A 27,025-nucleotide genomic window follows, 5' to 3' on the forward strand; every position below is an offset into this window, starting at 1 on the left:
GATCTTTATGTTTTCTTTGTAAAGAGTCCTGTTATTCACTTGCTTAAAAATAATAACAACAATAACAATAATTGGAGGCTACAAGATAAACTTCACATTTCTTTCATTTTTCTTTTTTCTTTTCTTTCCTTTTCTTTTTCTTTTCTTTTCTTTCCTTTTCTTTTTCCTTTCCTTTCCTTTCCTCTTCTGTTTCCTTTCCTTTCCTCTTCTCTTCTGTTTTCTTTTCTTTTCTTTTCTAGGTAGGCTCCATGCCCAAAGTGGGACTTGAACTACAACCCTGAGATCAAGAGTTGCATATGCTACTGACTGGGCCAGCCAGGTGCCCCAAACCTCACATTTCTTAACTAAGGATTATAACTTGCTAATTTGGATGCAGTATGCTTCTCATCCACATTACATATATGTTCCCATCCCTACTCCCAATGTACAGCCACACTAGGCTTCTTCTGTTTCCAGGTTATGTCTTATATATTCTTGGGAGTTCCCATTTGCTCTCTCTTTGGAAAAGTCTCTCTTTTCTGTTTGGCACACTCCTACTCATTTTGTGAAGACTTTACTAATTTGTCCTAGCTACTTCTCTCCTTGATCTATCACTATTGTGTGCAGATTAATCTTATGTCACTTCCTTTGTAGGAATACAATTATGATGCATACAAAGCACTTAAGTGTAGTGCATGCCACAAAGTGTTCACTGCATGTAAGTTTCTATCTTACCCATAATGGTTATTTTAATAATATTGGTAGGGATAGTATGATAATAGTACTAATTATACTCATATTGCTATTACATATTTATTAATAAGTTAAAATTTCAAAATATAAAGTCAAAGCATGTGTAAACTAAAAGTTCTCTATAAAAGTATTGGATGCATCCATCTTTCCATCTCTGAGAGAACAAATTCATGTCCCAGTACCAGGTTTCAGGTTCTATCATATGGTGAGATTCATCCCTCAGACATCTCTTCAGCACAGATGAAAAACAAGGCCAATGTGCAATTTTAATGTCTAATTATAGGTTGGACTTCCCCACTCAGATTCTTCTGTTTTTACTGCCCTTTCTTTCTTCTTACCTTCTCAGCATGAAATGTCCTTCACTCTTCCTTCCTGTTCTTTTTTTAACTAATGTTATAGTAATCCTTAAATGTTATACATGTGTATACATCTCCATGAAGCTTATTAGGGATAGCTACCACACCTCAGTATTGCCGAAGTGTCCTGTGTTCTTTACATGAGATTTTTTAATGTTTATTTATTTTTGAGAGAGAGAGAGAGAGAGAGAGCGAGCATGAACAGGGGAGGAGCAGAGAGAGAGAGGGAGACACAGAATCTGAAGCAGGCTCCAGGCACTAAGGACCAGGGCTCAGTTCCAGGGCTGGAACCCACAAACAGTAAGATCATGACCTGAGCCACAGTCAGAAGCTTAACCGGCTGAGCCTCCCAGGAGCCCCTTTCCGTGAGATTTTTAATTTCCTACTGACATCGAACTGATTGAGACTATAATACTCTATTCATCTTTCGATCCTGTTAAGTCTAACACAGTGCCGGGTCTTAGCAGGTTGCTAATACATATTTGTTCAGTGAATGGGAATTCATCACAAGTCTACTATTTGTCACCTATATTAATAAGGTGGGCTAGACTTCCCTTTCATCTTTCTTTCTGATCCGTACGCAAGGCTGACTGACGTGCTCTTAAGCCTTCTGGCTAGGTCTGTTCCTTATGCTTGGAGCTCTGAAGTAAAACAGGGACTATTTCCCTGAAGCCTGAAAAAAATTGCGCTAAGCTATCCTTTACACCTTCTATCCTATGTCCCACTCTGGTGCCCCCTCGCTCCCCAAAGGGTGGTAGTAATCCTCCAGAGAAAAGACATGTTATTTTTTTTTTAAATTTTTTTTTCAACGTTTATTTATTTTTTGGGGGACAGAGAGAGACAGAGCATGAACGGGGGAGGGGCAGAGAGAGAGGGAGACACAGAATCGGAAACAGGCTCCAGGCTCTGAGCCATCAGCCCAGAGCCTGACCCAGGTCTCGAACTCACGGACCGCGAGATCGTGACCTGGCTGAAGTCGGACGCTTAACCGACTGCGCCACCCAGGCGCCCCAAGACATGTTAATCCTATTGAGTTGTAATCATTGGATTTCTGTTTCCCAAGTTTATGCTTACAGTATGAAAAGACAAATATAAAAATATGTGTAAAACTGAATTCTGTGTATGTGAAAATCAATCTTCATTATGCATTTTAATATCATTTTTGTATGCAATGGTTCATCCATGCCGTTATCATTACTAAGAAAACATGAAACTTCAGCTGATTCCAAATGGAAGACAGTCTAGTAACAGACTCCCTCAAATGTGTTTAAATGTTTCAGTGAACAGAGTATTTTGAGCAAACATCATTTTGAGATTTGATAAAATATCATATCACCCAATTTGACATAAAAAATTATCCCATTTCGATGACTTTTACACTATGCCTCAGGAACTGTACACTTAGTGCCACACAGTACTTGAAACATTCAAAATGTAGCTATGGATTAATTTCAAAGTAAGAAAAATAGACAATGAGAGCAGTATTTTGAAATTGTTCTTGAAATTATAAAGTTATTGGAATTAGTTTATATATTGAAATATGTTCAGAATTTAAATAATGAAGCTTCTTAGCATATATTAACTATTTTTTTATGTTTTTAAACATTATCTTTTTATATTTGGAAATGCATTTTAATTATATGTGTGATTTATTAATGATTTAAACCAATACATCCAGTTCTTCCTCTTTCATATAATTTTAACTGAAATTTACTTATAATGATTTATAGAATTTAGTACATTAAAAAATTAGATTGATGAGGTCATTGATTGATGGAGTAAAATTTCTACAGGCAGATTTTGTTTTCCAGCTCTATGTTGTTCTTTTTCTCCAGCTCTATGCTTTAAATGTAAATTCTGTTATACAATTAGCTAGTTTTGAATCTTATCTACAGTAGGGAAAAAAACTGTTGTCACGTATTTTAAGAGTTAACTTAATAGTTAAGTTAGGCTATAATTCTGCATTGCATCTTGCCTACCTACGTTCCCTTCTACCCCTCCCTCTGTACTTTCTCTTTCATTCATCATTGCCTCATTCAAATGTTATTAAACTTCTATTAAGTGCCAAGCCCTCTGCTAGGAACTGAATATTCACCAGGAAAACTCAACATATTTAGGTCCTTCATGGGGCAGGACAGAAAAACAAAACAAAACAATAAGCCCACGTATTTACGCAAATTGCAAATTGTAGTATAGGTTATGAAAGAAAGAAATGGGGCTGAAATAAATAGTGGACCTCTATTTCAGATAAAATGGTCAGAATAGACGTCTCAGCAGGTGATACTTAAACTGAACTGCAAAAGATGATAGAGAAATTTCTCAGTGTGGAGTGGAATAAAGAATATTCTAGGCATAAGAAAAGTCAGTACAATGCCTTGAAGCAAGAACTAGGTTGGAGTAGTTGATGAAATACCAAAGTAGTTGGTTTGGGGTTAACAGCAGTAGGAAAGTCACAGTTGGAAGACCAAGCCGTGCAGCTTTCCAGGACTTACAGGAAAGAATTCTGATTTTGGCCTCAATGTAATCAACACCATTGAAGCATTGTAGAAGGAGAGCAACATGTTCTGATTTATATTTTTATAATACCAGTTTTGCTGCTGCATGGGCTATAGAGTAAATAAAATTAGAATTTAAGTGAAGAGACAGGTTAGGAGGAAGATCCTAATGACAGCCTGGATCTAAGTACTGAACCTGGAGATGTTTAGAAGTTGTCATATTCAGGATTTATTGGAGATGCATGAACAGGACTTGCTGGTGATTTAGAGACGAGGGAATGAAGAGAAAGGAAAAAGGAAATAAGGTTCCTGTTTGGGCAACAGAGTAGGTGGTAGTGCTAGTGCCTCAAAGCCCATCAAAGACTGCCTGGCACACAGTTGGTACTCCATAAATGCTGTTTCATGCCCAAATGGTGGCTTGAATCAATGAGTACCTGATAAAAACTGGTGCATATGGAAGGAAATTATGACTTCATTTATTGATGTAAAGGTTGGGATGTTTGTGAGATACCTCCAAGTGGACGTGGAGGTGGTTATTGATATGTTTTGGAGCTTCGATTTTTAATTTGTGAATCATTCCTCATTCAATCATGTCCTTTCTGCAAATATTAATTGAACACTTGCCAGGAGCAAGGATCTCTGCTGTTTGAAAGAGAATTGAGAGATAAGGCACAGCCGTGCCCTCAAAAAGTCTATAGTTTCCTAAAGACACAGAAAAAAAAAATGTTACTATAGCATAGTGCTACAAGGCTAGATAAACAACAAGGTAGAAAGAGTTACCTGTGCTAGAGAAGTCATAAAAGAATTCTTAAGGGAAATAATGACTGAGATTATGACGAAAGCAAAGTGAAGAGTTATCAAATTCGTGAAGGAGACAAGGGGGAAAGAAGTTTTTTTAGGAGCAAGGAAAAAAGTGGGACTCACTTGTACTGATGGTAGACAGTTGATGCTCTGTTGATTGGCAGGAGGAAGAAAGTGTGGAGGAGGGGTGTGGAAAGACTGAAGTCTGAAAACACAGTCCTCTGCTGTTTCTTACGGAAGATAAGAATGCCTAAGTTGATCAGCTGATAGCAATATGAACAACAATGTTGAAAAGTTGTATTTTCTCCTCCTTTTGTCCTTTCTACTTTCTTGGTTAATGTATGTTGCCATTTAACATTCTGTCTCAGATCTATTCTCTCATCAAAATTGCATGTATTAATCACATCCATATCAGTTCTTGTTTTATAATCTTTTAGTATAAACTTTATATATTTGTTTATATTTGCTAGTATATAATTTTAAAAATGTAGATGTACTTTATATATTTTGAAACATATACATTATTATATTTCTTACAGGTGTGTGTGTGTGTGAATTCAAGCATTTTTCCAATTTCTCTCCGTCTAGAATAATGATCACCTCATCATTTCAAAGTCAACTGATTAGCAACATTAATTGAATCTGCAACTTTAATTCTCTTTTGCCATGTAAAATAACATAGTCATACAGATGACATCTTTTGTGGAAGGTATCATTTAGCAAGGCACACGTTGTTAACACTTTTTTCAAAATCCACATGCTGTACTTATTAGCCATGTAATGGGCGATACATTTATTAACCTCTCTGAGCTAATTTCCTCATCTTCACAGGCCTGTGAATAAGGCTTAATTAAACAAGTGTCTAATAGAGGGCTTGCATAGTACCTATATGCCCCACCAGTGCAACTACTAATTCCAGTGTACCTAACAATTAGCTATGTCCCTGTAGACTTCGGGTAGAAAGGTGATGTCTTCAGAAGAAACCACATAATTGGCTAAAGCATTTCAGCTAAAATGATTTATTTATTTTTTAATGTGAAACTAATAAGGGAAAGAGATGGACTGAATATAAAAAAAACTGTATAATTGCTCTTTTTAATTTGTTTTAATGTTTGTTTATTTTTGAGAGAGAGAGACAAGAGTGAGCAGGGGAGGGGAAGAGAGAGAGGGAGACAGAATCTGAAGTAGGCTCCAGCCTCCACGCTGTCAGCACAGAGCTGGACAGGGGGCTCGGACTCACAAACTTCAAGATCATGACCTGAGCTTAAGTTGGATGTTTAACCAACTGAGCCACCCAGGAGCCCATAATACATCTTTTTATACATTAATTTTTTTTTCTTTTTGGTTCATTTCCTAATAGTAACAATAAAACAATGCCCCCAAATAATTTAGATGTGAAATATGATTAGATGTTATGAAAAACATTTGAATAAATATTTATTCTAAAAGCTTTCTATTTTAGTTATGATTCTTCATTTGATATCTTAAAATGTAGCATATTAAAACAATGAAAGTACTGTGAACATATCCCCATTTTTTCCCCAAATTTGAACTTTAACGATCTTTAGCTATTTGGTAGGATTTTTTCCTATTTTTTAATCACCAGGTTTAGATAATAAGCCCTTTAGAGAAAGGATTTACTTGTTGTATATTTTTTGGTCATTGGTTTGTTGGTTTGGAAATTTTCAGCCATTGTATAGCATTTCTGAGGTTAGAGCCCCAGCATCTTCAGCTCTAGACTGAGAAAGACCGAAGTGTTATTATATTCCTTGGGTAGAAGTTCTCTGGGTCCAGCTAGGTCTGGGATTTAAATAGCACAGGGCATTCACTGAAGCTTTTACTTGCCTATTCTCATCAGTAGCATTTGAAATAGCCATGGTAGTTGGTTCTAACACATACATCTTCCTAGAAAACAATGGTATACTCTAAAGCACATAATCATATGCGCTGGAAGCATTAACACTCCACACATTTTCCTGAAGGACAAGAGAAGCAGATGCTTCTTCTTTTTTTTTTTTTTTTTTTTTTTTTCCTTCCCCCAGTATTTAACACAGTTGATTGTGCATGACTAATTCTTTTGCTAATCTTGTCTGGTGTCAATCTTTTGGTTTTTAGTGGAGGTTTCCTTTGGGGATTTAGCAGCACACATGGCTGACCTGCATGCTTCTTTATCTCCAGGGCTCTAGTAAAATATTAGCACACAAAGCTAAATTGATTTGGAAACATAAGGCACAAAAAAGCTGGTTTTATGCAAATGTTAACACTGTATAAAAAAGCCCTTGGACATCATTTAAAGTGCAGCTTCACCTCACTAACTGGCTCACTGACATTTGGATGGATGCTAAAATTAACCATTTAGAAAATCTTAAGCTTTGCTGTTCCTGGGGCCCTGCATGTAAATGTGGGTGTCCCATACCCTTCTTCACCCCTTGTATGACTGTGCAGCCAAGTTTTCATTTATCATGCCAAGAGAGAAATTATCCAAAAGAACAGAGTATCCAAAAACTCGTTTACATTTGGCTTTGGACTTACCTTCCCAGCTATAATTGGCTTTGGACTCTATAAAAATTATTTTGTGTTCCCTAACCACATGGTAACTGACATCATGAAAAGGTGACCCAGATAAGTAGTAGGTGGCAAGGTTTTGGATGAACAATAAGTGGCTAAAAATTTACCGCTGAGGGCTCTGATTTCAAAGAATACTTTTGTGCTATAGGAACTTTTATTGTATTAGAATCTGATACATATTTCTTACAATAACACCTTATACAAGATTGGTATTCAAATTATTTATTGAATAAATGAAAATATTGTTTACTTTTATCTGTAACATAAGTCATTAATGACAGGTATTAATTAGGCTTTTCATTTTATTTCTTCTTTGAGTTTTTTTTTTTTTAATTTTTTTTTCAACGTTTATTTATTTTTTGGGACAGAGAGAGACAGAGCATGAATTGGGGAGGGGCAGAGAGAGAGGGAGACACAGAATCAGAAACAGGCTCCAGGCTCTGAGCCATCAGCCCAGAGCCTGACGCGGGACTCGAACTCACGGACCGCGAGATCGTGACCTGGCTGAAGTCGGACGCTTAACCGACTGCGCCACCCAGGCGCCCCTCTTCTTTGAGTTTTAAAATTAACCAGATGAAAATCTAATTTTGATCAACACATTCACATGTACATAAAAAACACTTAATTTTGAAAAAAGGAAGTTGTACTACAGCTAAAAGGAAATGGTCAACAAGAATTGCACAATAACGGTCTCCATAAATTTCAATGTAATTCCGTTTAACCTAATGGATAATTGTGGACTACATCATTAAAAAAATAAAATAAAAGGAGAGAAAAAATAGAATAAGAAGTAACAATTACATTTAACCAACCTAAAGAAAATATACCCTAAGCATTGTTGCACTGAATGTGCATTTGACATACAAAAATGTGTATTCTTGTGAGAAAGTATTTGTGTAATACTCATTTCATTTATAATAAATAATAAAACAAAGAAAAATATTGTTATGGACTAGAGTCATTCGGTTCACTTAATTTTAGTAAGAATGAATTTCTTGATGCAAATAGGAAGTCTATAGTGGTTAATTAAGTGGAAATATTGCAGTGTGTAAAATTTTGTCAACATTGCTATACTATAATCATGAATTTGCACAAGAGCATTCTGTATATCGCATAATTTCATTAAAGACTTCAAAAAATATTTATACTTGAAGTAGTTTGCAGATGGATTCATAATAACCTAATTTTCTTAGACACTTTAGGGATGTGTGTGTGTATATGTGTGTGTGAGTATATACACGTATATATGCACACAAATATTTGTGATTTTAGATTAACACCTCAATTGTGCATTTAAATACCATTACCAAAACTTCCTATATGTGTGACAAATATAAATTTCGTATCTGAATTATTGAAATGATTAAAGTTTAAATGTCGTCTTTAAGTTCACATTCTTTTTTAAGTTTATTTATTTATTTTTGAGAGAGAACGTGCACCCTACTTGGGGAGGGGGGCATGCAGAGGGAGAGGGAGAGAGTCAAGCAGACTCTACACTGTGAGAGCAGAGCCTGATGCAGGACTGGATCCCATGAACAGTGAGATCATGACCTGAGCCGAAATCAAGAGCCAGTTACTAGAAGGGCTGAGCCACCCAGGTGCCCCTACGTTCACATTTTTGAAAAAATAATCCAGGGTAGTAACTGAAAAATACTATAGAAGTGTTACAGTGATCATTTTTTTCATAAATCATTATAATCCTATGACTATGATTTAGTAATAAAATAAATCTGAAATGTAATGTGCATTCTACATGCCAGTTGTTTACGCAATATGAAATTTTGTAGTGTATGTTTAACTAATTTTTCTATTGATTCTCTTTTCAAATTTAGAGGATGAGAGATTGAGATAGAAATTTTCCATAAACATATTCATCATGTGTGTTTTGGCCTCAGGAGGGACATTCTAGAAAAAGTAAAAACAAAACAAAACAAGCGATCCTAGTTTACTTTGTCTTTAGATTGGTTTGGTTTCCTCTCCTCTTTTGGGCATCTCCTTCCAGCTCCCCGTGTCACCTCCATCATTGTGTATGCTGGTGTATTCTACACTTCACTTTTTCTCACTGGTTCTTCATATCACACTGCAGTGTGTAGAGTGGTAAAGCTGTCCTCTTAGAAGGCTTCGTTTGAAATGGCTCTTCCACTTAATAGCTGTGTGATCAAGGGCAAGTTACAGACCTTTCTCTGCCTCAATTTCCTCTCCTGTAAAATACAAGTAATTTTATTTTTTTCTATTTTCTTTAAACAGTTTCTTTTTTTTTTTTTTTTTTTTTTTTTTAGTGTTTATTTATTTTTGAGGTAGAGACAGAGCATGAATGGGGGAGGGTCAGAGAGAGGGAGACACAGAATCTGAAGCAGGCTCCAGGCCGCAAGCTGTCAGCACAGAGCCCGGCGTGGGGCTCGAACTCATGGACTGTGAGATCACGACTTGAGGTGAAGTTGGATGCTTAACTGACTGAGCCACCCAGGAGCCCCTCTATACTCTTCATAAGAGGTATTACTGTGTAAATTTGATGATCTATTTAAAGGCTTTGAACAATGCCTTCATGTGCAAAATGAATACTACCCATTTTTTTTAAATGTTTATTTATTTTTGAGAGAGAGAACGTGCACAATTGGAGGAGGGGCAGAAAATGACGGAGAGAGAGGAACCAAAGCAGGCTCTGTGCTGACAGCAGAGAGCCCAGTGTGGGGCTTGAACCCACAAACCTGGAGATCATGACCTAAGCTGAAGTCAGTGGCTCAACTGACTAAGCCACTCCTGTGCCCCACTACTATCCATTTTTAACCAAAACTATCTAGTTTATGTTTTATTAAATATCTACTTTCTTCTAAATTTCATTGACTAGAAATAGATTGCAAAGCAAACTAATATTTAAAACATAGTAAATTCAGGAGCAGATTGAGAGACAGCCTATATTAAGCAATTAGGCTCTGCAGAACTCTTCCAATTATACTAAAAGTGCTCTCATAATTTGCCTTTTCACAGGGTTTCTCATGGACAAGGATTTGCTACTTTTTTTTCTTTCTATTCTATTCTTACTATTCTCTTGTAGTAGAAAATTAGAAACAAACAGTAGCAGTGAACCTGTCATTTAACAGAAATGTAAGAGTGGAATGAGATACGTGAGCCTGTGAATGGGTTATCCACCCCCTGCTATGGCAATTTTGCCAGAGGGAGTAACAAGTCAATTTTGCCATCACCTTGCCAGAACCTTCTCTTCATCCACAAAAATAAAACTTCAGGATACGGATAAAGAAAACAGAAAACATGCTACTGAGAGACTGCTGGGAATATTTAGGCCAACAGACACGCCCTATCAAAATAATGATAATTTTACAAATAACACACCAACTTAGATAAGAAACTCACAGAAATTAATTTAGGTCACACAATTCATTAGTATCACATTTATTCCTGGGTCTCTGTGATCCTAGGCTACCCAGTTTTAAGCTCAACATAATACTGCCTATCAAATAATTTTCCAAGACATTTCATGGGCATACACACACACACACAATACATACATGTATATATTATATATATATATATATAATTTAGGTGTCTAACATAAGCCAGCTGTGTTTTATACTTGGGATAAGGCTGTGACTCATGAACTAGTTAGTAATGTAGTAAGGTCACATGACATTAATACTCTAGAAATAAATGAGAAAACAATAAAAATGCTGAATAGTGATAAACTAAATAAGGAAAATATAACAAGTGATGTGACAGAGACTGATAGGGGACTATTTTAGCTGATAAAGTCATTGCATTAGTCAAGGAAGACCTCATTGGTTTGAATGCAGTCATAAAGTCAGCCTCCAGAGATCTTGAGGAAGAAGCTACCAGCCTAGAGAATAAAGTCCTAAAGTTGGAAGGAGCTCTGTTAAATTAAAGAAAATGAAAAATGAGCAGTATGGCTTGAGTTTACTGAGAGGTTTATGAATTAATATCATTTAAGGTCATGGTAAGGACACCAGTTTTATTTCAAATTCAAAGAAAGGCTATTACAGTGTCCCAAACAAGAGTGTCAATAACATAATTAAATTTTAATTAAAAAAATACTTCTGGCTTTCCTGTAGAGAATACATTTTTATATGTTTTTATATTTATTTATTTTTGAGAGAGAGGGAGAGAGAGTGAGTGAGTGGGGGTGGGAGGCAGAGATCGAGGAAGTCACAGAATCCGAAGTAGGCTCCAGGCTCTGAGCTGTCCTCACAGAGCCTGATGTGGGGCTCGAACTCATGGACCACGAGATCATGATGTGAGCCGAAGTCGGACACTTAACTGAGCCACAGAGGAACCTTGAAAATACATTTTAATAGGGTAAGATAAGAAAGAGGAATTGAAGTTAGGATGGAGATTGAACATTGAGAAACGATGGAGCATAAATAAGTAAACCCACCAAAAACATAGAAATAGACAAATATTTGTATACAGATTTAAAGTTGATGACATACTTATTGGCCAAAAGAAAATGAAGACTAATATATAGCTACTGTTACTCATATTAAACCTGTTTCTTATATATTAAAAGAACTCATTTCCCATCAGGGAAGATTTGTGGAATACACATATTCTAGTTTAATGACTGGTTATTATTCTTAGAAGAGTGTTAGACAAAGTTCAAGTGTCTCTTAATAAAATGATTTACATCTACCCTGAATGATAAAATCAAGGGGTCAATAAGCTTGAATTGGAGGGGGAAATACTCTAATTTTACAAGAAATCATTCAAAGTCCACTTATAGTCAGTGATATCCTCCAAAAGCATTCTCTTCAATATCATTTAAGAGATTTTGGCCACCCATTGACTATCAAGCCTATTTCTAAGCACTGAAAGTACAATGATGAGAAAAATATACATTGTTTCTGTCTATACAGGGTCACATTCTTACTGTTTAAATGAGCCTATCATCATAAAATAAATTTACAGAGTTGCTCAAATTTACAATTTTCCATTTTCAAGTAAACTGGGCTCAAGTTCTTAATTTTGGATTGGGTAAAACACTCTTTGAGATTTATAACAATGAACACAGGTCATAAATGACTTTTTAGTTTTCAGGCCTACGAGGTAGAACAGAGAGAAAGCATCTCAAAAATACATCAAATTTATTTATTTAATTGTTTATTGATTTGGGGGATGTAGAGAGAGAGGGAGAGAGAATCCCAAGTAGGCTCTGTGCTGCCAGAATCTGACATGGGGCTGGAACTCACGAACCATGAAATTATGATCTGAACCAAAACCAACAGACCCTTCACCAACTGAGCCACCCCAAAGCCCCTCATATATACATCAAATTTAAATCCGAAAATGAGAATTCTTTATTTCTGGAAATTTTCTGTAAAAATGCATTTGACAAAATGAGTTGCAGTGGGGTGAATTTACAGTAGGACCGTGTTGCAATAGTAAACAAATGTTCACAGTTGTTCAATATATATTTATTTGTCACCCATGCAATATCCATCAGAGGTGTGGTGACCCCTGTTGATCTTATAGTTATTGCCAGCTGTGGTTATTGTTATCTTGAGAGGTTTGTGAATTAAGATTGTTTAAGGCCATGGTAAGGACATTGATGTTATTCCAAATTCATGGAAAACCATTAAAAACTTTCAAACAGGGGAGTATGTATGACATCTGATTTCCATTTTTAAAAGGTATTCTAGGCTTCCGTGTAGAAAGTAATATAAAGGATAAGAAAAGAACATAGGTTTTAAGTTGTGGTCTATGTCATTCCTATGCTGGGAGGAGGTCAAAGGATATTTTTAAGGACCAGCCTTGGATGTGACTTAAGGCCCTTTTGCCCAATTCCCATTAGACAGCATTTAGCTTGAAGGCACTATCCTAAAATCCTGGGTGCTGGTGATATGCAGTCTTGCTGAGGAAACAAGAGCAATAAACATCATGATATTGTTTCTGCTTAACAACATTTCTAATCAGAATTTGGATGCAAAGATTTCTTGTATCTGAATAACTTTCTTCTGTTTTACTAGCCTCAACCACTGCTTTAAACTCCTACAGTTTCTAAGAGCTCCGCCTCCAGCTGAGAATCAGTAACCCCTCCTACTGAAATTTATGTAATCAATAACGATGAAATAAACAAAGATTTTAGAAAGAGGAATTGCTACCAAAACTAGTTAATATGTTTTATTAGTATTAAAGATTTCCCTTCAACAGTTGAATGGATGTTGAAAAAGATTGAGCTCAATGACCTAGATTGCAGAATTGACAGTGTATCTGGAGGATAGTTGAAATAGAATAGATACTGTCATCTTGGGAGAAAGTATAGATTATAAAAAGAGCAGTAGCAACCTGTTATGAAAATAACTGGCAGCGGAAGAGGAGGCAGTGGGATGATGGATAAGAAGTGGTTACAGGGATGCTTGGTTGGCTTGTGCAGTTAAGTGTCCAACTTTGGCTCAGGTCGTGATCTTGTGATTTGTGAGTTTGAGACCCTGATCAGGCTCTCTGCTGTCAACGTAGAGCCTGCATTGGGTCCTCTGTCTTCCTCTCTCCTCTTCTCTCTCTCTCAAAATTAAATATTTAAAAAAATAAGGAAAAAGAGAAATAGATGGGTACAAGTGTAATCAGAAAAGTATTTCAAAAAGAAGCCAAAACAAAGGAGAGTTTTCAAAAGGAATGAGTTAATAATCACGTTACATGCCACAGAGAGGCCCCTTAAAACATATTGAACATGTATGTGTTCTTTAGGAGGTCAATGGTGAAGGTAGGAAAAGGGTTTCAATAGAGTGTGCAGAAAAACAAGATTGCAGTCAATTAAAGGATGACTAGAAGGTAAGTCAGTAGAGGCATTAAACAAAGGTAAATTTTCTGAGGAATTTGAAAAGGGAAGAGGGGAAATTGACTGTCAGGAAAAGATGGTTAAAGAAAAATTTACTCTAGGGGCGCCTGGGTGGCGCAGTCGGTTAAGCGTCCGACTTCAGCCAGGTCACGATCTCGCGGTCCGTGAGTTCGAGCCCCGCGTCAGGCTCTGGGCTGATGGCTCAGAGCCTGGAGCCTGTTTCCGATTCTGTGTCTCCCTCTCTCTCTGCCCCTCCCCCATTCATGCTCTGTCTCTCTCTGTCCCAAAAATAAATAAACGTTGAAAAAAAAAACAATTTATAAAAAAAAAGAAAAATTTACTCTAAAAAAAGGGGGAAAAAAGAACAATTCACTCTGACTTGCACTTTGGGGGTAGGGGTGTTGGCTTCACTTGTATTTGGGCGTGTGGGATGGTGTTGGAGACTGATTTATCAGCTTAAGTGATCCCAGGTGGAGTGAGGACCTGGCATTAGGCAGAAGATGGGGTCAAGTACCCAAGTGAATGGATTCAATATTTTGCAGGAGAACTAGTACAGTATTCTTGATTCTAGTTAGGCATTAGAATCCCCTAGGGACCTAACAGGAAAAAAATTGCCCTACACTGGCGTCATTATTAACCTATTAATTAAGAATCTTGGCATTTACTCCATTGTCAATCAATTAAACAAGAATTTGGGGGTAAAGGATGAATAATAGGCATTTTAAAATGTTCCTCACATGTTTCTAACGTTTAGCTTATGTTTAAACAAAGTTGAGGGGCGCCTGGGTGGCGCAGTCGGTTAAGCGTCCGACTTCAGCCAGGTCACGATCTCGCGGTCCGTGAGTTCGAGCCCCGCGTCAGGCTCTGGGCTGATGGCTCGGAGCCTGGAGCCTGGACCCTGTTTCAGATTCTGTGTCTCCCTCTCTCTCTGCCCCTCCCTCGTTCATGCTCTGTCTCTTTCTGTCCCAAAAATAAATAAATGTTGAAAAAAAATTAAAAAAAAAAATAAACAAAGTTGATAGAATTTGGGAAATTTGGAGGGAATGAATACCCTAAATATACTACTCACTTTTGAAAATGGAGTAGCATTAACAGTTGCCTTCTGAAGAGTAAAAAGCATTAACACGTGTGGGGACTCCAGGAGTGCGGTGAAGATGAAAAAGATGGTGTGAACAGGACAGGGATTTTATAAAAGAGAGGAACTGTGATGGTGTCTGCTTTTCCCTGAAACCGTAGTTCTCAAACTACAAATTTCTGAGCTCTTCCCTACACCGACTGAATCAAATCCTCTGGGACCCAGCAATCAATGTTTCGAGCCCATGAGATGGGGCTCATTCATGCTAACCTTTGAGAACTGCTGACCAAGCCAATCATGAATGTCTGCATCACCATCTCAGGGAATTTAGGAAGAGGTGGGCCAGATTTGACCCGTCTCTTAGAGATTGAGGGGATACCCCATGATATATTTACCAACTTGGACAGAGATGTGTGCTTTTGAGTTATTTTCCCTTTTACTTCATAATGCTTTTAATTGAAATAAAGCATGTATACAGACAAGCCATAATTCACAAGGGTATAGCTTGGTGAATTTTCACATAACAATACAGCCTTGTTACTATCACCCGGGTCAAGAACAGGATGTTACCAGAAAGTCAAAAATCTCTGGAACACTAACACTCCCTCTCAGTCACTATCCTGTCCTTCCCTGAAAGTGAATATTCTTCTGTTTCTAGCACACACATTGATTTTACCTATTTTCAGTTTGAGAAAATTGAATCTTACTGTATGCACTCTTCAACCCGTGTTCTTCTTTGTGAGATTGATTATATTCTTGAATGTAGTAGTAGTTTATTTTTAGAGACATTGATACATTATAATACTAAACTACTCTCTCTTTATTCTGTTCCATTAGTTGACTGGCCTGTATTTACTTTTAATTCCTAATTGTTTTGATTAGTGTAGCTGTATGATAAGTCTTAATAAGCTTTATTTTCCTCTTCATGATTGTCTTAATTATGCCTAGCTTTTTTTGCAATTCTAGATAAATTAAAAAATCAGCTTGTCAATTTAAATACATGCATACATACACACCAAAATTTTCATTGGGATTTCAGTAAACCATAGATTAATCTGAGGAGTACCAACATTTTTAGATTGTCAATCTGAAAGCATAGAATATGTACTAACATTGATTTGTATTTTTTCTCAAAAATACAAATAGAGCTTAACTTGGGCTTTTCTTGCTTTATTAGTTTTGTTTCTAAATATTTGAAATTTTGTCCTATCAGAAATAATATTTTTAAAACTCCAGCGTGTAATTGTTCAGTGCTGAAATATTTATGTTAATGCCTGTATATTAGTGATCTTGCTAAATTCACACATTATGTGATATATTTTGTCTGGTGATTGTCTTGAATATGCCACATTTATAATTCAGCAAATAATATTTACAAAATTTTTTTAAAAAGGGGGGCACCTGCGTGGCTCATTTGGTTAAGTGTACAGCTCTTGGTATTGGCTCAGATCTTGATCCTACAGTTTGTGAGTTCAAACCCTGCATCAGGGCTATCAGTACAGAGCCTGCTTAGGATTCTGTCTCTCTCTCTCTCTCTGCCCATCCTCTGCTCATACACTCTCTTTCTGAAAATAAATATTGAACAAATACATATATGTATATATATACACACATATATATGTACATATATACATACATACACACACGTGTGTGTGTATATATATAAAATTCAGCAAATAATAAAGTTACATTTTATTGAATTTAAATATGCAGAAAAATCTAAAACATAACTCACTTCTACCTTGTGGGTGCTGAATAGCAATAAGCACTTTCCAGTTAAGGTCTCCTTTCAATTATGAAGCTTTTGCCATGCAACATACATCTTGTTCTCATTAATTAATTAATTAATTAATTAATTCATTCATTCATTCATTCTCAAGTTAGTTAACATACAGTATAGTCTTGGCTTCAGGGGTAGAATCCAGTGATTCATCACTTACATACAACACCCAGTGCTCATCCCAACAGAGTACCCTCCTTAATGGCCATCACCCATTTTTCCCATCCCCATCAACGCTGTTTGTTCTCTGTGTTTGAGTCTTTTATGGTTTGCCTCCTTCTCCATTTTTATTTTATTTTTCCTTCCCTTCCCCATGATCTTCTATTACCCTAGAAGATTGCTGTGACCCAGCAATTGCACAACTAGGAATTTATCCAAAGGATACAGGAGTGTTGATTTGAAGAAGCACGTGCACCCCAATGTTTATGGCAGCACTATCAACAATAGCCAAATTATGGAAAGAGCCCAAATGTCCACCAACTGATGAGTGGATAAAGATGAAGTGGTATGTGTGCATACACACACACACACACAGTGGAATACTACAATACTACTCAGTGACGAAAAACATCAAATCTTGCCATTTGCAATAATGTGGATGGAACTGGAGGGTATACTAAGTGAAACAGAGAAAGACAGTCATCACATAATTTCAGTTGTATGTGAAATTTGAGAAACATATATCTTGTTCTTAAATTTTATTTGGCAATTTCTCTCATTTTTCTACTTAATTTTGACTTTGGTCCAATAACCATACTATTCCACTACTTTAAATAGTGATATATTCCTTGTATTCTCTTTTTATTCTACTCAGATCAAATCTAATTTTATGATCAGTTCAAATAATTATATTTTACTCATTTACCTATTTCATACTTAATTCAGTACATGCAAATAAACATCTACTCTATGTAGATCTTTTTTTTTTTAATAATAGAGGTATGATGTGAACTAAAATAAGTACCATCCCTATCTTTATAGAGTTTACAGATTAGAGGGAGACAGAGATTTCAAATATCTATGTGGGGGAAAGTCTCTTATCAACATGTGGCCTCTAAGGTCACGTGGGGCACAATATCCAGATAACATAAGGAGAAAAAAACAATGCATGTGATCTTGTGGGAGGTTTTTATAGGCAAAGCTTGCAGTGGTAGCTGATGTCTATTCACCAGAACACAGTTACATCGCCGAGCCTAGCTAAAGGAGCACAGGAACATTTGCCCTGGTTGAGCAGCTGCCTCCACTCCAGTTACAACAGCACACGTGAAAGTGGAACAAAAGTTTTGGTGCTTAGGTAGTTGTCTCTGCCACACCAGAATGCCAAAAAACCTTTGCCTCTTTTATCAGTGGTTTTTAGTTTTCACCACGTTTGGAATTTATTGTTTGGCCATTATATCTTCAAATAGTTTTCTGTGCTTCCTCTCTGCTCCACTACCTTTTGGAAATTCAGTATCGTTTATACCTGCTATAAGGCCCATTGAACAATTATTTTCATTTATAATAATGAATATTTTGTCTCTTAAGGTTTTATATGGTTATACTATATATCTTCCCTTCCTTCCTCACTACATTCACTGTGTTCACTTTTTTCGGTAAAGGGCTATATCATGAATATTTTAGTCTTTGCCTGGTACATATGGTCTCTATCATATATTTATCTTTGATTCTAGTTTGTTTTTCACCTGTTTTTATAATTCCTTAAAATTATGAAAATCATGCTGGGCTCTTAGGCAATACAAAAACAGGGTGCAGGCCATGTATAGCCTGAGATGTAGTTTGCCAACCCTTGCTTTAAATAGAAGAAAATAGTGATAATTCCATCATCTTGATCATTTTTGTTCAGTTTCTATTGAATAATAGTTCTTTTAGTAAGGAGTCATATTTTGCTGCTTCTTCAGGTGGCTACTTATTTTTTACTAGATGTTGAACATTGTAACTTTTAAGTTATTGAGTGTCTGGATTTAGTTATCATCGTTTAAAGAATGTTGAGTTTTCTCCTGATACAAAATGAAGTTACATTTGGTGCAGTTAGTGTCTTCTGAAGTTTATTTTTAAATTTTCTTAGGGCAGTTTTAGAGTAAACTTTAGGGATAGTTTAGCATCTCTAATGAAGTTCGTTCCTTCTGAAATTTCTTCTGAATACTCTGGTTATTTAAAAAGGAGTCTCCACCCTACCTGGAGGAATTTGCCAACTATTCAAGCCTGTGTGTTCTCTTGGAGCCATTCAGCACAAAGATCTTTGGTCTCTCTTTGCCAGTCCCTATGGAATTTCACCGTTTACGTGTATATTTGCTTGTATTTAGCAAATACCCAAGTCATTACGTTGCAGGTTTTGTGAGTTCTTTTCTGCAGAGCTCTCTCTCTGGAATCCTGTCTTGCTACGATGGGAACATCATGCTTCCTGAACATCATGTTCTACTTATAGTCCTGGTCTCTGGTCCTGAAAGTGCTTCTAGATAGAAAGCCAGGCAGTTATAGGACACTTACCTCCACTCCTCTCCTTTCTGGAAATCACAATTCTGTATGGCCCTGGTGCAATGTTAAAAAGTTTTATTTTTCTCAGTATTTATTATATGTTTTTTTTAAAGAAAAGCATGTAAATTTGCTCCCTGTTATGCCATGGATCCCTCTTTTTTTAAAAAAAAAATGTTTATTTATTTTTGAGAGAGAGAGAGAGAGAGAGAGAGAGAGAGAATGAATGAGAGAACATGGGATGGGGAAGGGGCAGACAGAAAGGGAGACACAGAATCTAAAGCAGGCTCCAGGCTCTGAGCTGTCAGCACAGAGCCCAATGCGGGGCTTGAACTCATGGACTGGGAGATCATGACCTGAGCTAAAGTCAGACGCTTAACTGACTGAGCCACTCAGGCACCCTTGTCATGGCTCCGTCTTGATTTAAAGATTTCTTTCCTCCAAGTCTTTAAATAATTTAAATAATCATTGAATGAATGCTTTTTTTATTTCTTGGAAATTTTAAGCTGAATATTTAAAAAGTCCACATATTAATTACTTAGTGCGTTCGTTACCTTACCCTCTTATTTCTAAACATGTCTCTTAAGAAGATAAATTAAGAAGGTAAATTAAGGCAAGATACTTTCTCCAAAGCATATTTGAGTATTTAGGGTACTTAGGAATAAACCCTCAATGTTGAATGCCATTATGCTTAGCTTTCTTTCCCTTTCTGTGAGGTGTTCATCTGGATGAACGATGAAGGCTTTTCTTCAAGTTGTTATACATCTCTGATGAATTTAATTTTATCTATTTTGGTATGAAAGCAGCTGAAGGAACCGGACTGAGAAATGAAAATGATAACAACCCTTTAATTTTCTCTATAATCACCAAAAATCTACTTCTCTTTTCCTTAAAACATGGAACAGCATTATGTGTTGTGCCTTGAAAAACATAAAACCACCATTCTAGAAGATGTACAATTTAACTACTCTGTTGCTCAGTTTTCTTCTCTATGAGAAAAGTGTTTCTCCTTAAGTACAAAGATCCATAAGGCTGAACCATGAAATGCAAACAGGGAGAGGTATAGAAATGAAACGGTTGCTCTGTGTACGTAATACAATGGATAATTTATTAATGTTACTGAAATAGTTTGTCAATTAGGTACAACAGTGATGTCTGTCTTCAAAGGAACAAGAATCCCCACATAGATGTCAGTTTTTCTTGACTACTAATGGAAGATTGAGATTTAGCAAGGGAGAGTTGCAAAAGCTTTCCCATGATATAGTCTGGTATTGGATTGAATGCTTAGCATCTGGAATTCACCAAGTGTACACATTTTCTACAATTTACAGTTAATTTCTCTTTTTTGATAAACAAGTCTATTTCCTATCACCCCTGTACCCCATCCCTAAGCTATTTCAGAAGAAGCCAATAGCAGGGCAGAGCACAGTATGAGATCAATATCTGAAAAGATGTGCTACAGAAAACTGTTTTAAGTGTTTTTTGTTTTTGTTTTTCAGTTTTTTATCCTGTGTTTTCTTTTTTTTTTTAACTGTCCTATTTTGGAGCCGTTCCAATTTACAAGATTTAAATGAAATGTATGGTCTCGTACTCAAACCCCAAACAAGCTCTGGTATTTTCAGTATCTCAATGCGGGTCATAGAAATTAAAAGCAAATAATTTAATTCTTAGAAAAATATTGAACTTTTTTCTTAATATTTATACTTCAATACAATGAATTTTGATTTTATTTGGGACTTTTCTCCCTGCTCTACAGGTAAGAGATTAAAGGGATTGTTTACTAAGTTTACGTAAATTCAGTTATTTTAAAATTCAGAAGTGGAAGTGATTTGATGATAGCTTCATAAGATTATAAACAAGGAAAATTAATTTTAATAGAATTTGATTTTAAATGCCATAATTTTTATCAATAGATTTGAGTACATTAAGAACTTAAGAGAGAGTTGATAGCATTTTCCCCAGACAATTGGAGTAAGTCCTAAGTCAAAAAGATTATTTTTTAAAGTGCTTTTTCTTAAAAGACCAAAATGTGCTCAGTGATTATACTGGCTGAATTGGTTGTTTTCTTCCTGTTGTACAATAGATTGATTCTGGGAGCTTCTTAACATACAACTCTCCATCATACAGCTTATGTATACATGCACGTAGTTTTTAAAGTAGCGTACTTTAAATCTTATAACCTATACAACTTTCTTAGAACAAGAGCAGAGTAACCACCAACCTTATTATTATCCTCTATATTCTTTAAATAATAAGCAACTACATTTTGAAGCCAACATAACTTCTAGTTAACTACAAGAGGAGTCTAAGATATTTAATCACATTGCTTTACTATTTAGGTGAAAAAATATTGTTGTTAAAAACAGGCCTAAGAGGAGTATTCCAATTTATTTTATCATGATGCTATTTATTCTTACATACCTCCAAAGATCTAAGTAATCTTTTGAAGATACTGATATAAAAATATGCTAAGACACTGAAAAAGAAGAGATTGTTTATCTTTTTGAAAGCAATAAAGCATGGAAAAAAATTGCCCGAACTCGTGATTCAGCCCCCTAATGTGATCCTCTATTTTCCCCTCTGTCATCTCCAAAGAGCTGTCAGAATATTTTCAACACCCAAATCCAATCATGTCATCTCTGCTGAAAACCCATCAGTAACTTTCCATTTCTCTGAAGAAACTCCATAAGCTTGTCAGAAAGGTTCAACCACGTCTAGCCCCTATTTGCCCTTCCAACCCTATTTAGTACCACCGAGCCCCTCACTGTCTTGGCAACAGCACACGGATTTCCTTTCTGTTTGGAGAATGCCCATTTCCTCCAGTGGAAGTGTCAGTGCACCCGCTGAGAACACTTTTCATTCTGCTTCTCATCTAGTTAATGACTGCTGTTCACCCTTTGGGTTTCTAATCTAGCATCACTTCCTCAGAGAATCTGTTCCTGAATGCCCTAACTGGTTCAAAGCCCAAATATATGACATTAGTACTAAATGCTCCTTCTTCCCTGGCCTGGCAGAAATGTAATTTTAAGTGTTTGTTTTCATTTGTTTAGAACCTCACACCCTAATTGTCAGAATGCTCCATGGGGGCAGAGGTTACCTTAACTTTTGATCATCGCTGTAGCCTGAGAGACTAACACCATTCCACTTTGTACCTTATAGATCTCAATGGATATTTCTTGAACATATGACCAAATGAATTGACTTTAAAACCTGCAGAAGGTTTGTAAAAATAACCAGTATGATCCCATGTGTGTCTGGAGTCTGTTAAGAAATGGTTCTCTTGAACAAACTTTGTGAATCCTGCCCTTTTTGTGAATTGTTGGACAGAAGATGTTGCAGACAACACAAATCAAACAGGCGGATGTGGTGGCCGAGACAGAATGATGCTGAAGGAACTCAAGGACCAACTCACTTTGACCAGTGACCAGGCAATATTACTTAGCAGAGAAGGCATAGCACTGGATTTAAGGGTTTCATAACTTATTCTAATGCTGCCTTTCAATTGTTCTAACTCCGTTATAAAATAAAAATTTTGGTTTAAGTAATGCATTCTGCTATAACAGTTTATGATTATAGAAAATGTATTGGCTTTTATAAGTATTGTATTAAATCTAGGCCAAATCACAATATAAGGGTTATAATGTTCAGATAGGGCTAACTATTGTATATCTAACATGTACTAAAAGCAACCTACCTATTTCACAATTTTGTCGCATACTGATGCTCTGTTAGTCTCTGTAGTAATAAAGAGATCAAACAGAAGTACTGAACAAAGAACTTGATACAAGAATTGGTAAGAGCATTGGTTTCAATGCTGGAAGATCTGAGTTCCCACCTTGTTTTCAAGTGCAAGGCACTCATACTTTCGAGTTGAAATTATTTTGCTGTAAAATAAAAATTTCCCAAGGAAGAGCTATTTTACAAGTTGTGCTCCATCTCATGTATCAGGAGTTTGGGTTGATTTCTCTCTTCTGTGAGGCTACATTGAGGAACTTCAAGGAAACCATGCAGAGAAATTGATTTGTATGCCCTGTAGCTTTGGGGACACAGTGTATTATTATTAAACCATGGTTGAAATACTTAAATGTCGATTATAAAGCCATAAGGCTGCAGTTGGGGAGAAACTGCATTTCCACAGAGGATAAATAAATGAGGTATGTTTTCATTTGACCAAATGAAGTATTTTTGTGCTGGAGTTCTGGTCTCGAATTGTCTTAAATCCTGCCCAAGAGCCCCACCTGGAAGGATAAGCATTCATAGTTGGAAAGAGATGGAAGTCTATTATTCTATACCCATGGTATAAGTGAGAAATGTAGGCAGCCAGACAGACACATTCCCCCGCAACAAGGGAACTGATTGGGACACCTCTGAGGATCCCATGAAAAGACTCATGAGCATCTTTCTTTAATCATCTGCCAAAACCCTTGCAAATGGCACCAAATCAGTGTCAGGCAAATAGAAAGATTCAGGTCCCCTAATCCCTTCTACTCCAAACTCTAGGAGGAATCACAGAATGCTCAGTGTGTAGGGGTGGATGAACAAAAATGCTAAGAGGGAAAAATTGGAAAGAAGAGACCACACCTCTGCCTTACCTCTGCCCCATCTGCCATAAGTCCAAGCTAGGTTGAGCCAAGAGTCTTAATCCAGTGAAGTCAGTTATTTTTCATGTAGGTAGGACTAGGCATATTAATCAATGAACTGAGATTCTTGAATGAAAAAAGATTTTTTTTCCTTTCATCTGAATGTCAACTACAATGTCCTATGTTTGTCTAATATTGTACCTAGAGACGGGGAAATAAGTATCTCACAGAGCTATGGTTTGAATAGGTTGTGTACTAGTTATACTACAAATATACGATAGTGTAACATTTTATTTCCAAAGTACTACTCAATCCTGGTATTGGTCCTGAGAAGACAAAGATTAGAAGTAATTTGAGGTCGGGGCGAGGGGAGTGCAAGATATGTTTACCAGAGGTTAAAGTAAAGGTATTGAGGGAAAATACTGTGTGTTTGGGGAAGAAAATTGTAGTAATGTGTTTCATAGTCTAGACAGGACGACAAGTTCATTCCAATTACCCAACATATTTAAGAGAAAGGTCATGCAATAAAAATAAATATAAGTTTTACAGTAGTGGGTGATAAAAATTAAATATCTTTTAAGAGCAATGTACTTATGCTTTGAAATACGGGGTTAAATGGATAGTGTTAGAAAGAACCTAATGTTATTTGAGGCATACAGTGTAGTACTAACGTTGTCCCTCGTACCAAAGCATTTTGCTATTCCTAGACCATTGAGAGGTTAAATAGGATGATGTCCATCTCTATTTATTAAAGTTATGGAGTATTACATCATAGATCTGGTCATGATAGAGCCAGAGTTTTTCTCCCAACATTTGATTTGAATTGATGGAATTTTCTGAGTGACTCAAGAAACCACAAAAAGCTTGAGACAATTTATTGAACAAGAAACTAATAACCTGTTAATCTGAATGTCCTAAACACTGTTGTAAAACAAGGAAGTTTATCTTATATATCTCACACTAAACACAGATGGTCATGTAACCCCTCTGTTAGAATACACCATTGGCCAAAAGTAGACTTGGGGAGAACCTATGACCTCTGAGAAATGGGGACTTTAGGTCCCAATACAAAGTTAGTAGAAAATGTATTTATAGTATTGTATACACATATATAAATACGTAGCAAAATAGGTTTACATTATTCAGTGGAGTTACAGGGAATATGTTATCAAAGATTTTAGTTACTATATTATTTCTCTCTAAAGTTTCCTGGATATATGATGTATTATTTAAAAAGTGTTCATTTAATTATTTATTTTAAAAGAGCAAGTGAGAGCAAATGCCTGCAAGTACATGCAGGGGAGGGGCAGAGAGAGCGGGAAAGAGGATCAATCTCAAGCAGGCTCCTGCTGTTAGCACAGGTCCTGATGTGAGGCTCGAACACATGAATTGTGAGTTCATTACCTGAGCCTAGATCAAGAGTCAGATGCCCAATTGACTGAACCAGCCAGGTGCCCCTGTGATGTGTTTTTATTTAACATTTAATTTCACACTTTCAATAGCTTTCAAATATGCCACCGGCAAAAATTATATTCTCTCTTAAATTGTTTCTTTATTTTGTATGTACCTACATTAAAAAAATAAAAACAAAGCTCAGCCCTACCATAAACCTGTCCAAAGTGATTAAAGATGTTCTATGACAAACCTTAAGAATGGTGTTGCTTTTGTTTTATTCATCACCTAATCAATGAAAAGAAAATCTTGGTCTTATCCTGAGATCTACTAGCACTGTAGATTTTTGACTTGCTTTCATTGCTATTTCAACTAATGGTTATAACATTGTCAAGACAGGGTTTATATTTATGTATGGGCTGAAAATGTTTTCATGGACTTCTCATTTTATTTAATCTCTACTAGTACAGTATGCACTTGGTGTCACAATATTTGGACTGCTATATTTATCCAAAACTGTTAACGGAATTGCTTTAATTGCACTTCCCTTAATGACTTATAACTGAACATCTTGTTCTTATTTTCACAGCTGAAGACGCATGTGGAGGAACAATGAGAGGATCCAGTGGCATCATTTCAAGCCCTAGTTTTCCTAACGAGTATCATAACAATGCTGATTGCACTTGGACCATTGTAGCAGAGCCTGGAGACACAATTTCACTCATATTTACGGATTTCCAAATGGAAGAAAAGTATGATTACTTAGAAATAGAAGGTTCTGAGCCACCTACCATATGGTAAGTAGTTTCTGTTCTAACCTAACATTGATGCCATCGCCTGAGGCAAAGAACAGCTGTGTATGGGTCTTTAAAGGTTTTGTTTTTTAAAAAGAACTTATAGTTACAGAAAAATTATTAAGGGGCAACTGTCAGAGCTGAGGGATACTTTTGAATATAAGGGTACTAATATATTAAATAAATTGGAATTCTGAAAGATGGAGCTCTCCATTATTATCAATTCATTAATTCATTCAATGGGTTGTAATATTCATTATCAATTAAAAGTAATGTGACTTGGGCACCTGGGTGGCTCAGTCGGTTAAGCGTCCGACTTCGGCTCGGGTCATGATCTCACAGTCCATGGGTTCGAGCCCCGTGTAGGGCTCTGTGCTGACAGCTCAGAGCCTGGAGCCTGCTTTGGATTCTGTGTCTCCCTCTCTCTCTGCCCCTCCCCTGCTCATCCTCTGTCTCTCTCTGTCTCAAAAATAAATAAAAAACATTTAAAAAATTAAAAGTAATGTGACTTTATCACAACATGCATAAGGAAAGAAAAGTTGTTCCTAATGTGAACCTAAGTTATATTCTTACCATGCCAGTCCATAGTTGGTGATTCCTTTCCAGTTAACTGTATAGTCTTGGAAATAATTTGCCTTTGTTTCTGTAAATAGATCTTTTTCTTAATCTGTCATCTGAAGGCAAAAAACTTATTATCTGGGTTAGTATGGTCTTTTCTTTTATAGACTTCAAGCCATGGTCTCATGAAAACTGTAGAGTTTTCAGAACATGATTTTAAAATGTAATATTTTTAGAAGAAAGTGTTTCATTATACAGTTAAAAATGATACACTGATATGAGCAAAGTATAAAGTAGATTATGAATCAGTAATTAAGTGAGGAACGATACGATTGGTATAGTGAGGTAATAGGTAAACATGAGAGCTGGAAGGGCCTTTTATACCAAGTAAAGGATTTGATAAGAACAAAGGGAATTTATTAAAGTGTTTTGTCAAAAACAATTATATGAAGAGGTTTGAAATTTCAAATGATTTTTCTTACTAAATGCAAAGATTGATTTGAAGTGGGTCTCCGTTAGCTGGAAGCTCATTTAAGAGGTGATTGCTGTAATCCAAGAAAAAAAGCATGGTAGCCTGCATTAGAATGGTATTGATGGAAATAAAGAAGTGGAATAAG

The 27,025-nt window shown here is 36.2% G+C and overlaps 1 protein-coding gene across 6 annotated transcripts in view; it reads left to right on the top strand.

The window, feature by feature from the left end:
• CSMD3 (CUB and Sushi multiple domains 3) overlaps positions 1 to 27,025 on the top strand; it is a 1,257,965-nt gene that overhangs the window by 354,160 nt on the left and 876,780 nt on the right. For all 6 annotated transcript variants that reach the window (XM_086695899.1, XM_086695901.1, XM_086695900.1 and 3 more), the window contains exon 5: positions 25,646 to 25,853. In XM_086695899.1, coding sequence (XP_086552025.1) covers positions 25,646 to 25,853 — 208 coding nt within the window. The remainder of the gene's footprint in view (positions 1 to 25,645; positions 25,854 to 27,025) is intronic.

Source organism: Puma concolor, chromosome F2 (assembly GCF_028749965.1).
Source record: "Puma concolor isolate L17-30 chromosome F2, mPumCon1.1.hap2, whole genome shotgun sequence".
NCBI lineage: Eukaryota > Metazoa > Chordata > Mammalia > Carnivora > Felidae > Puma > Puma concolor.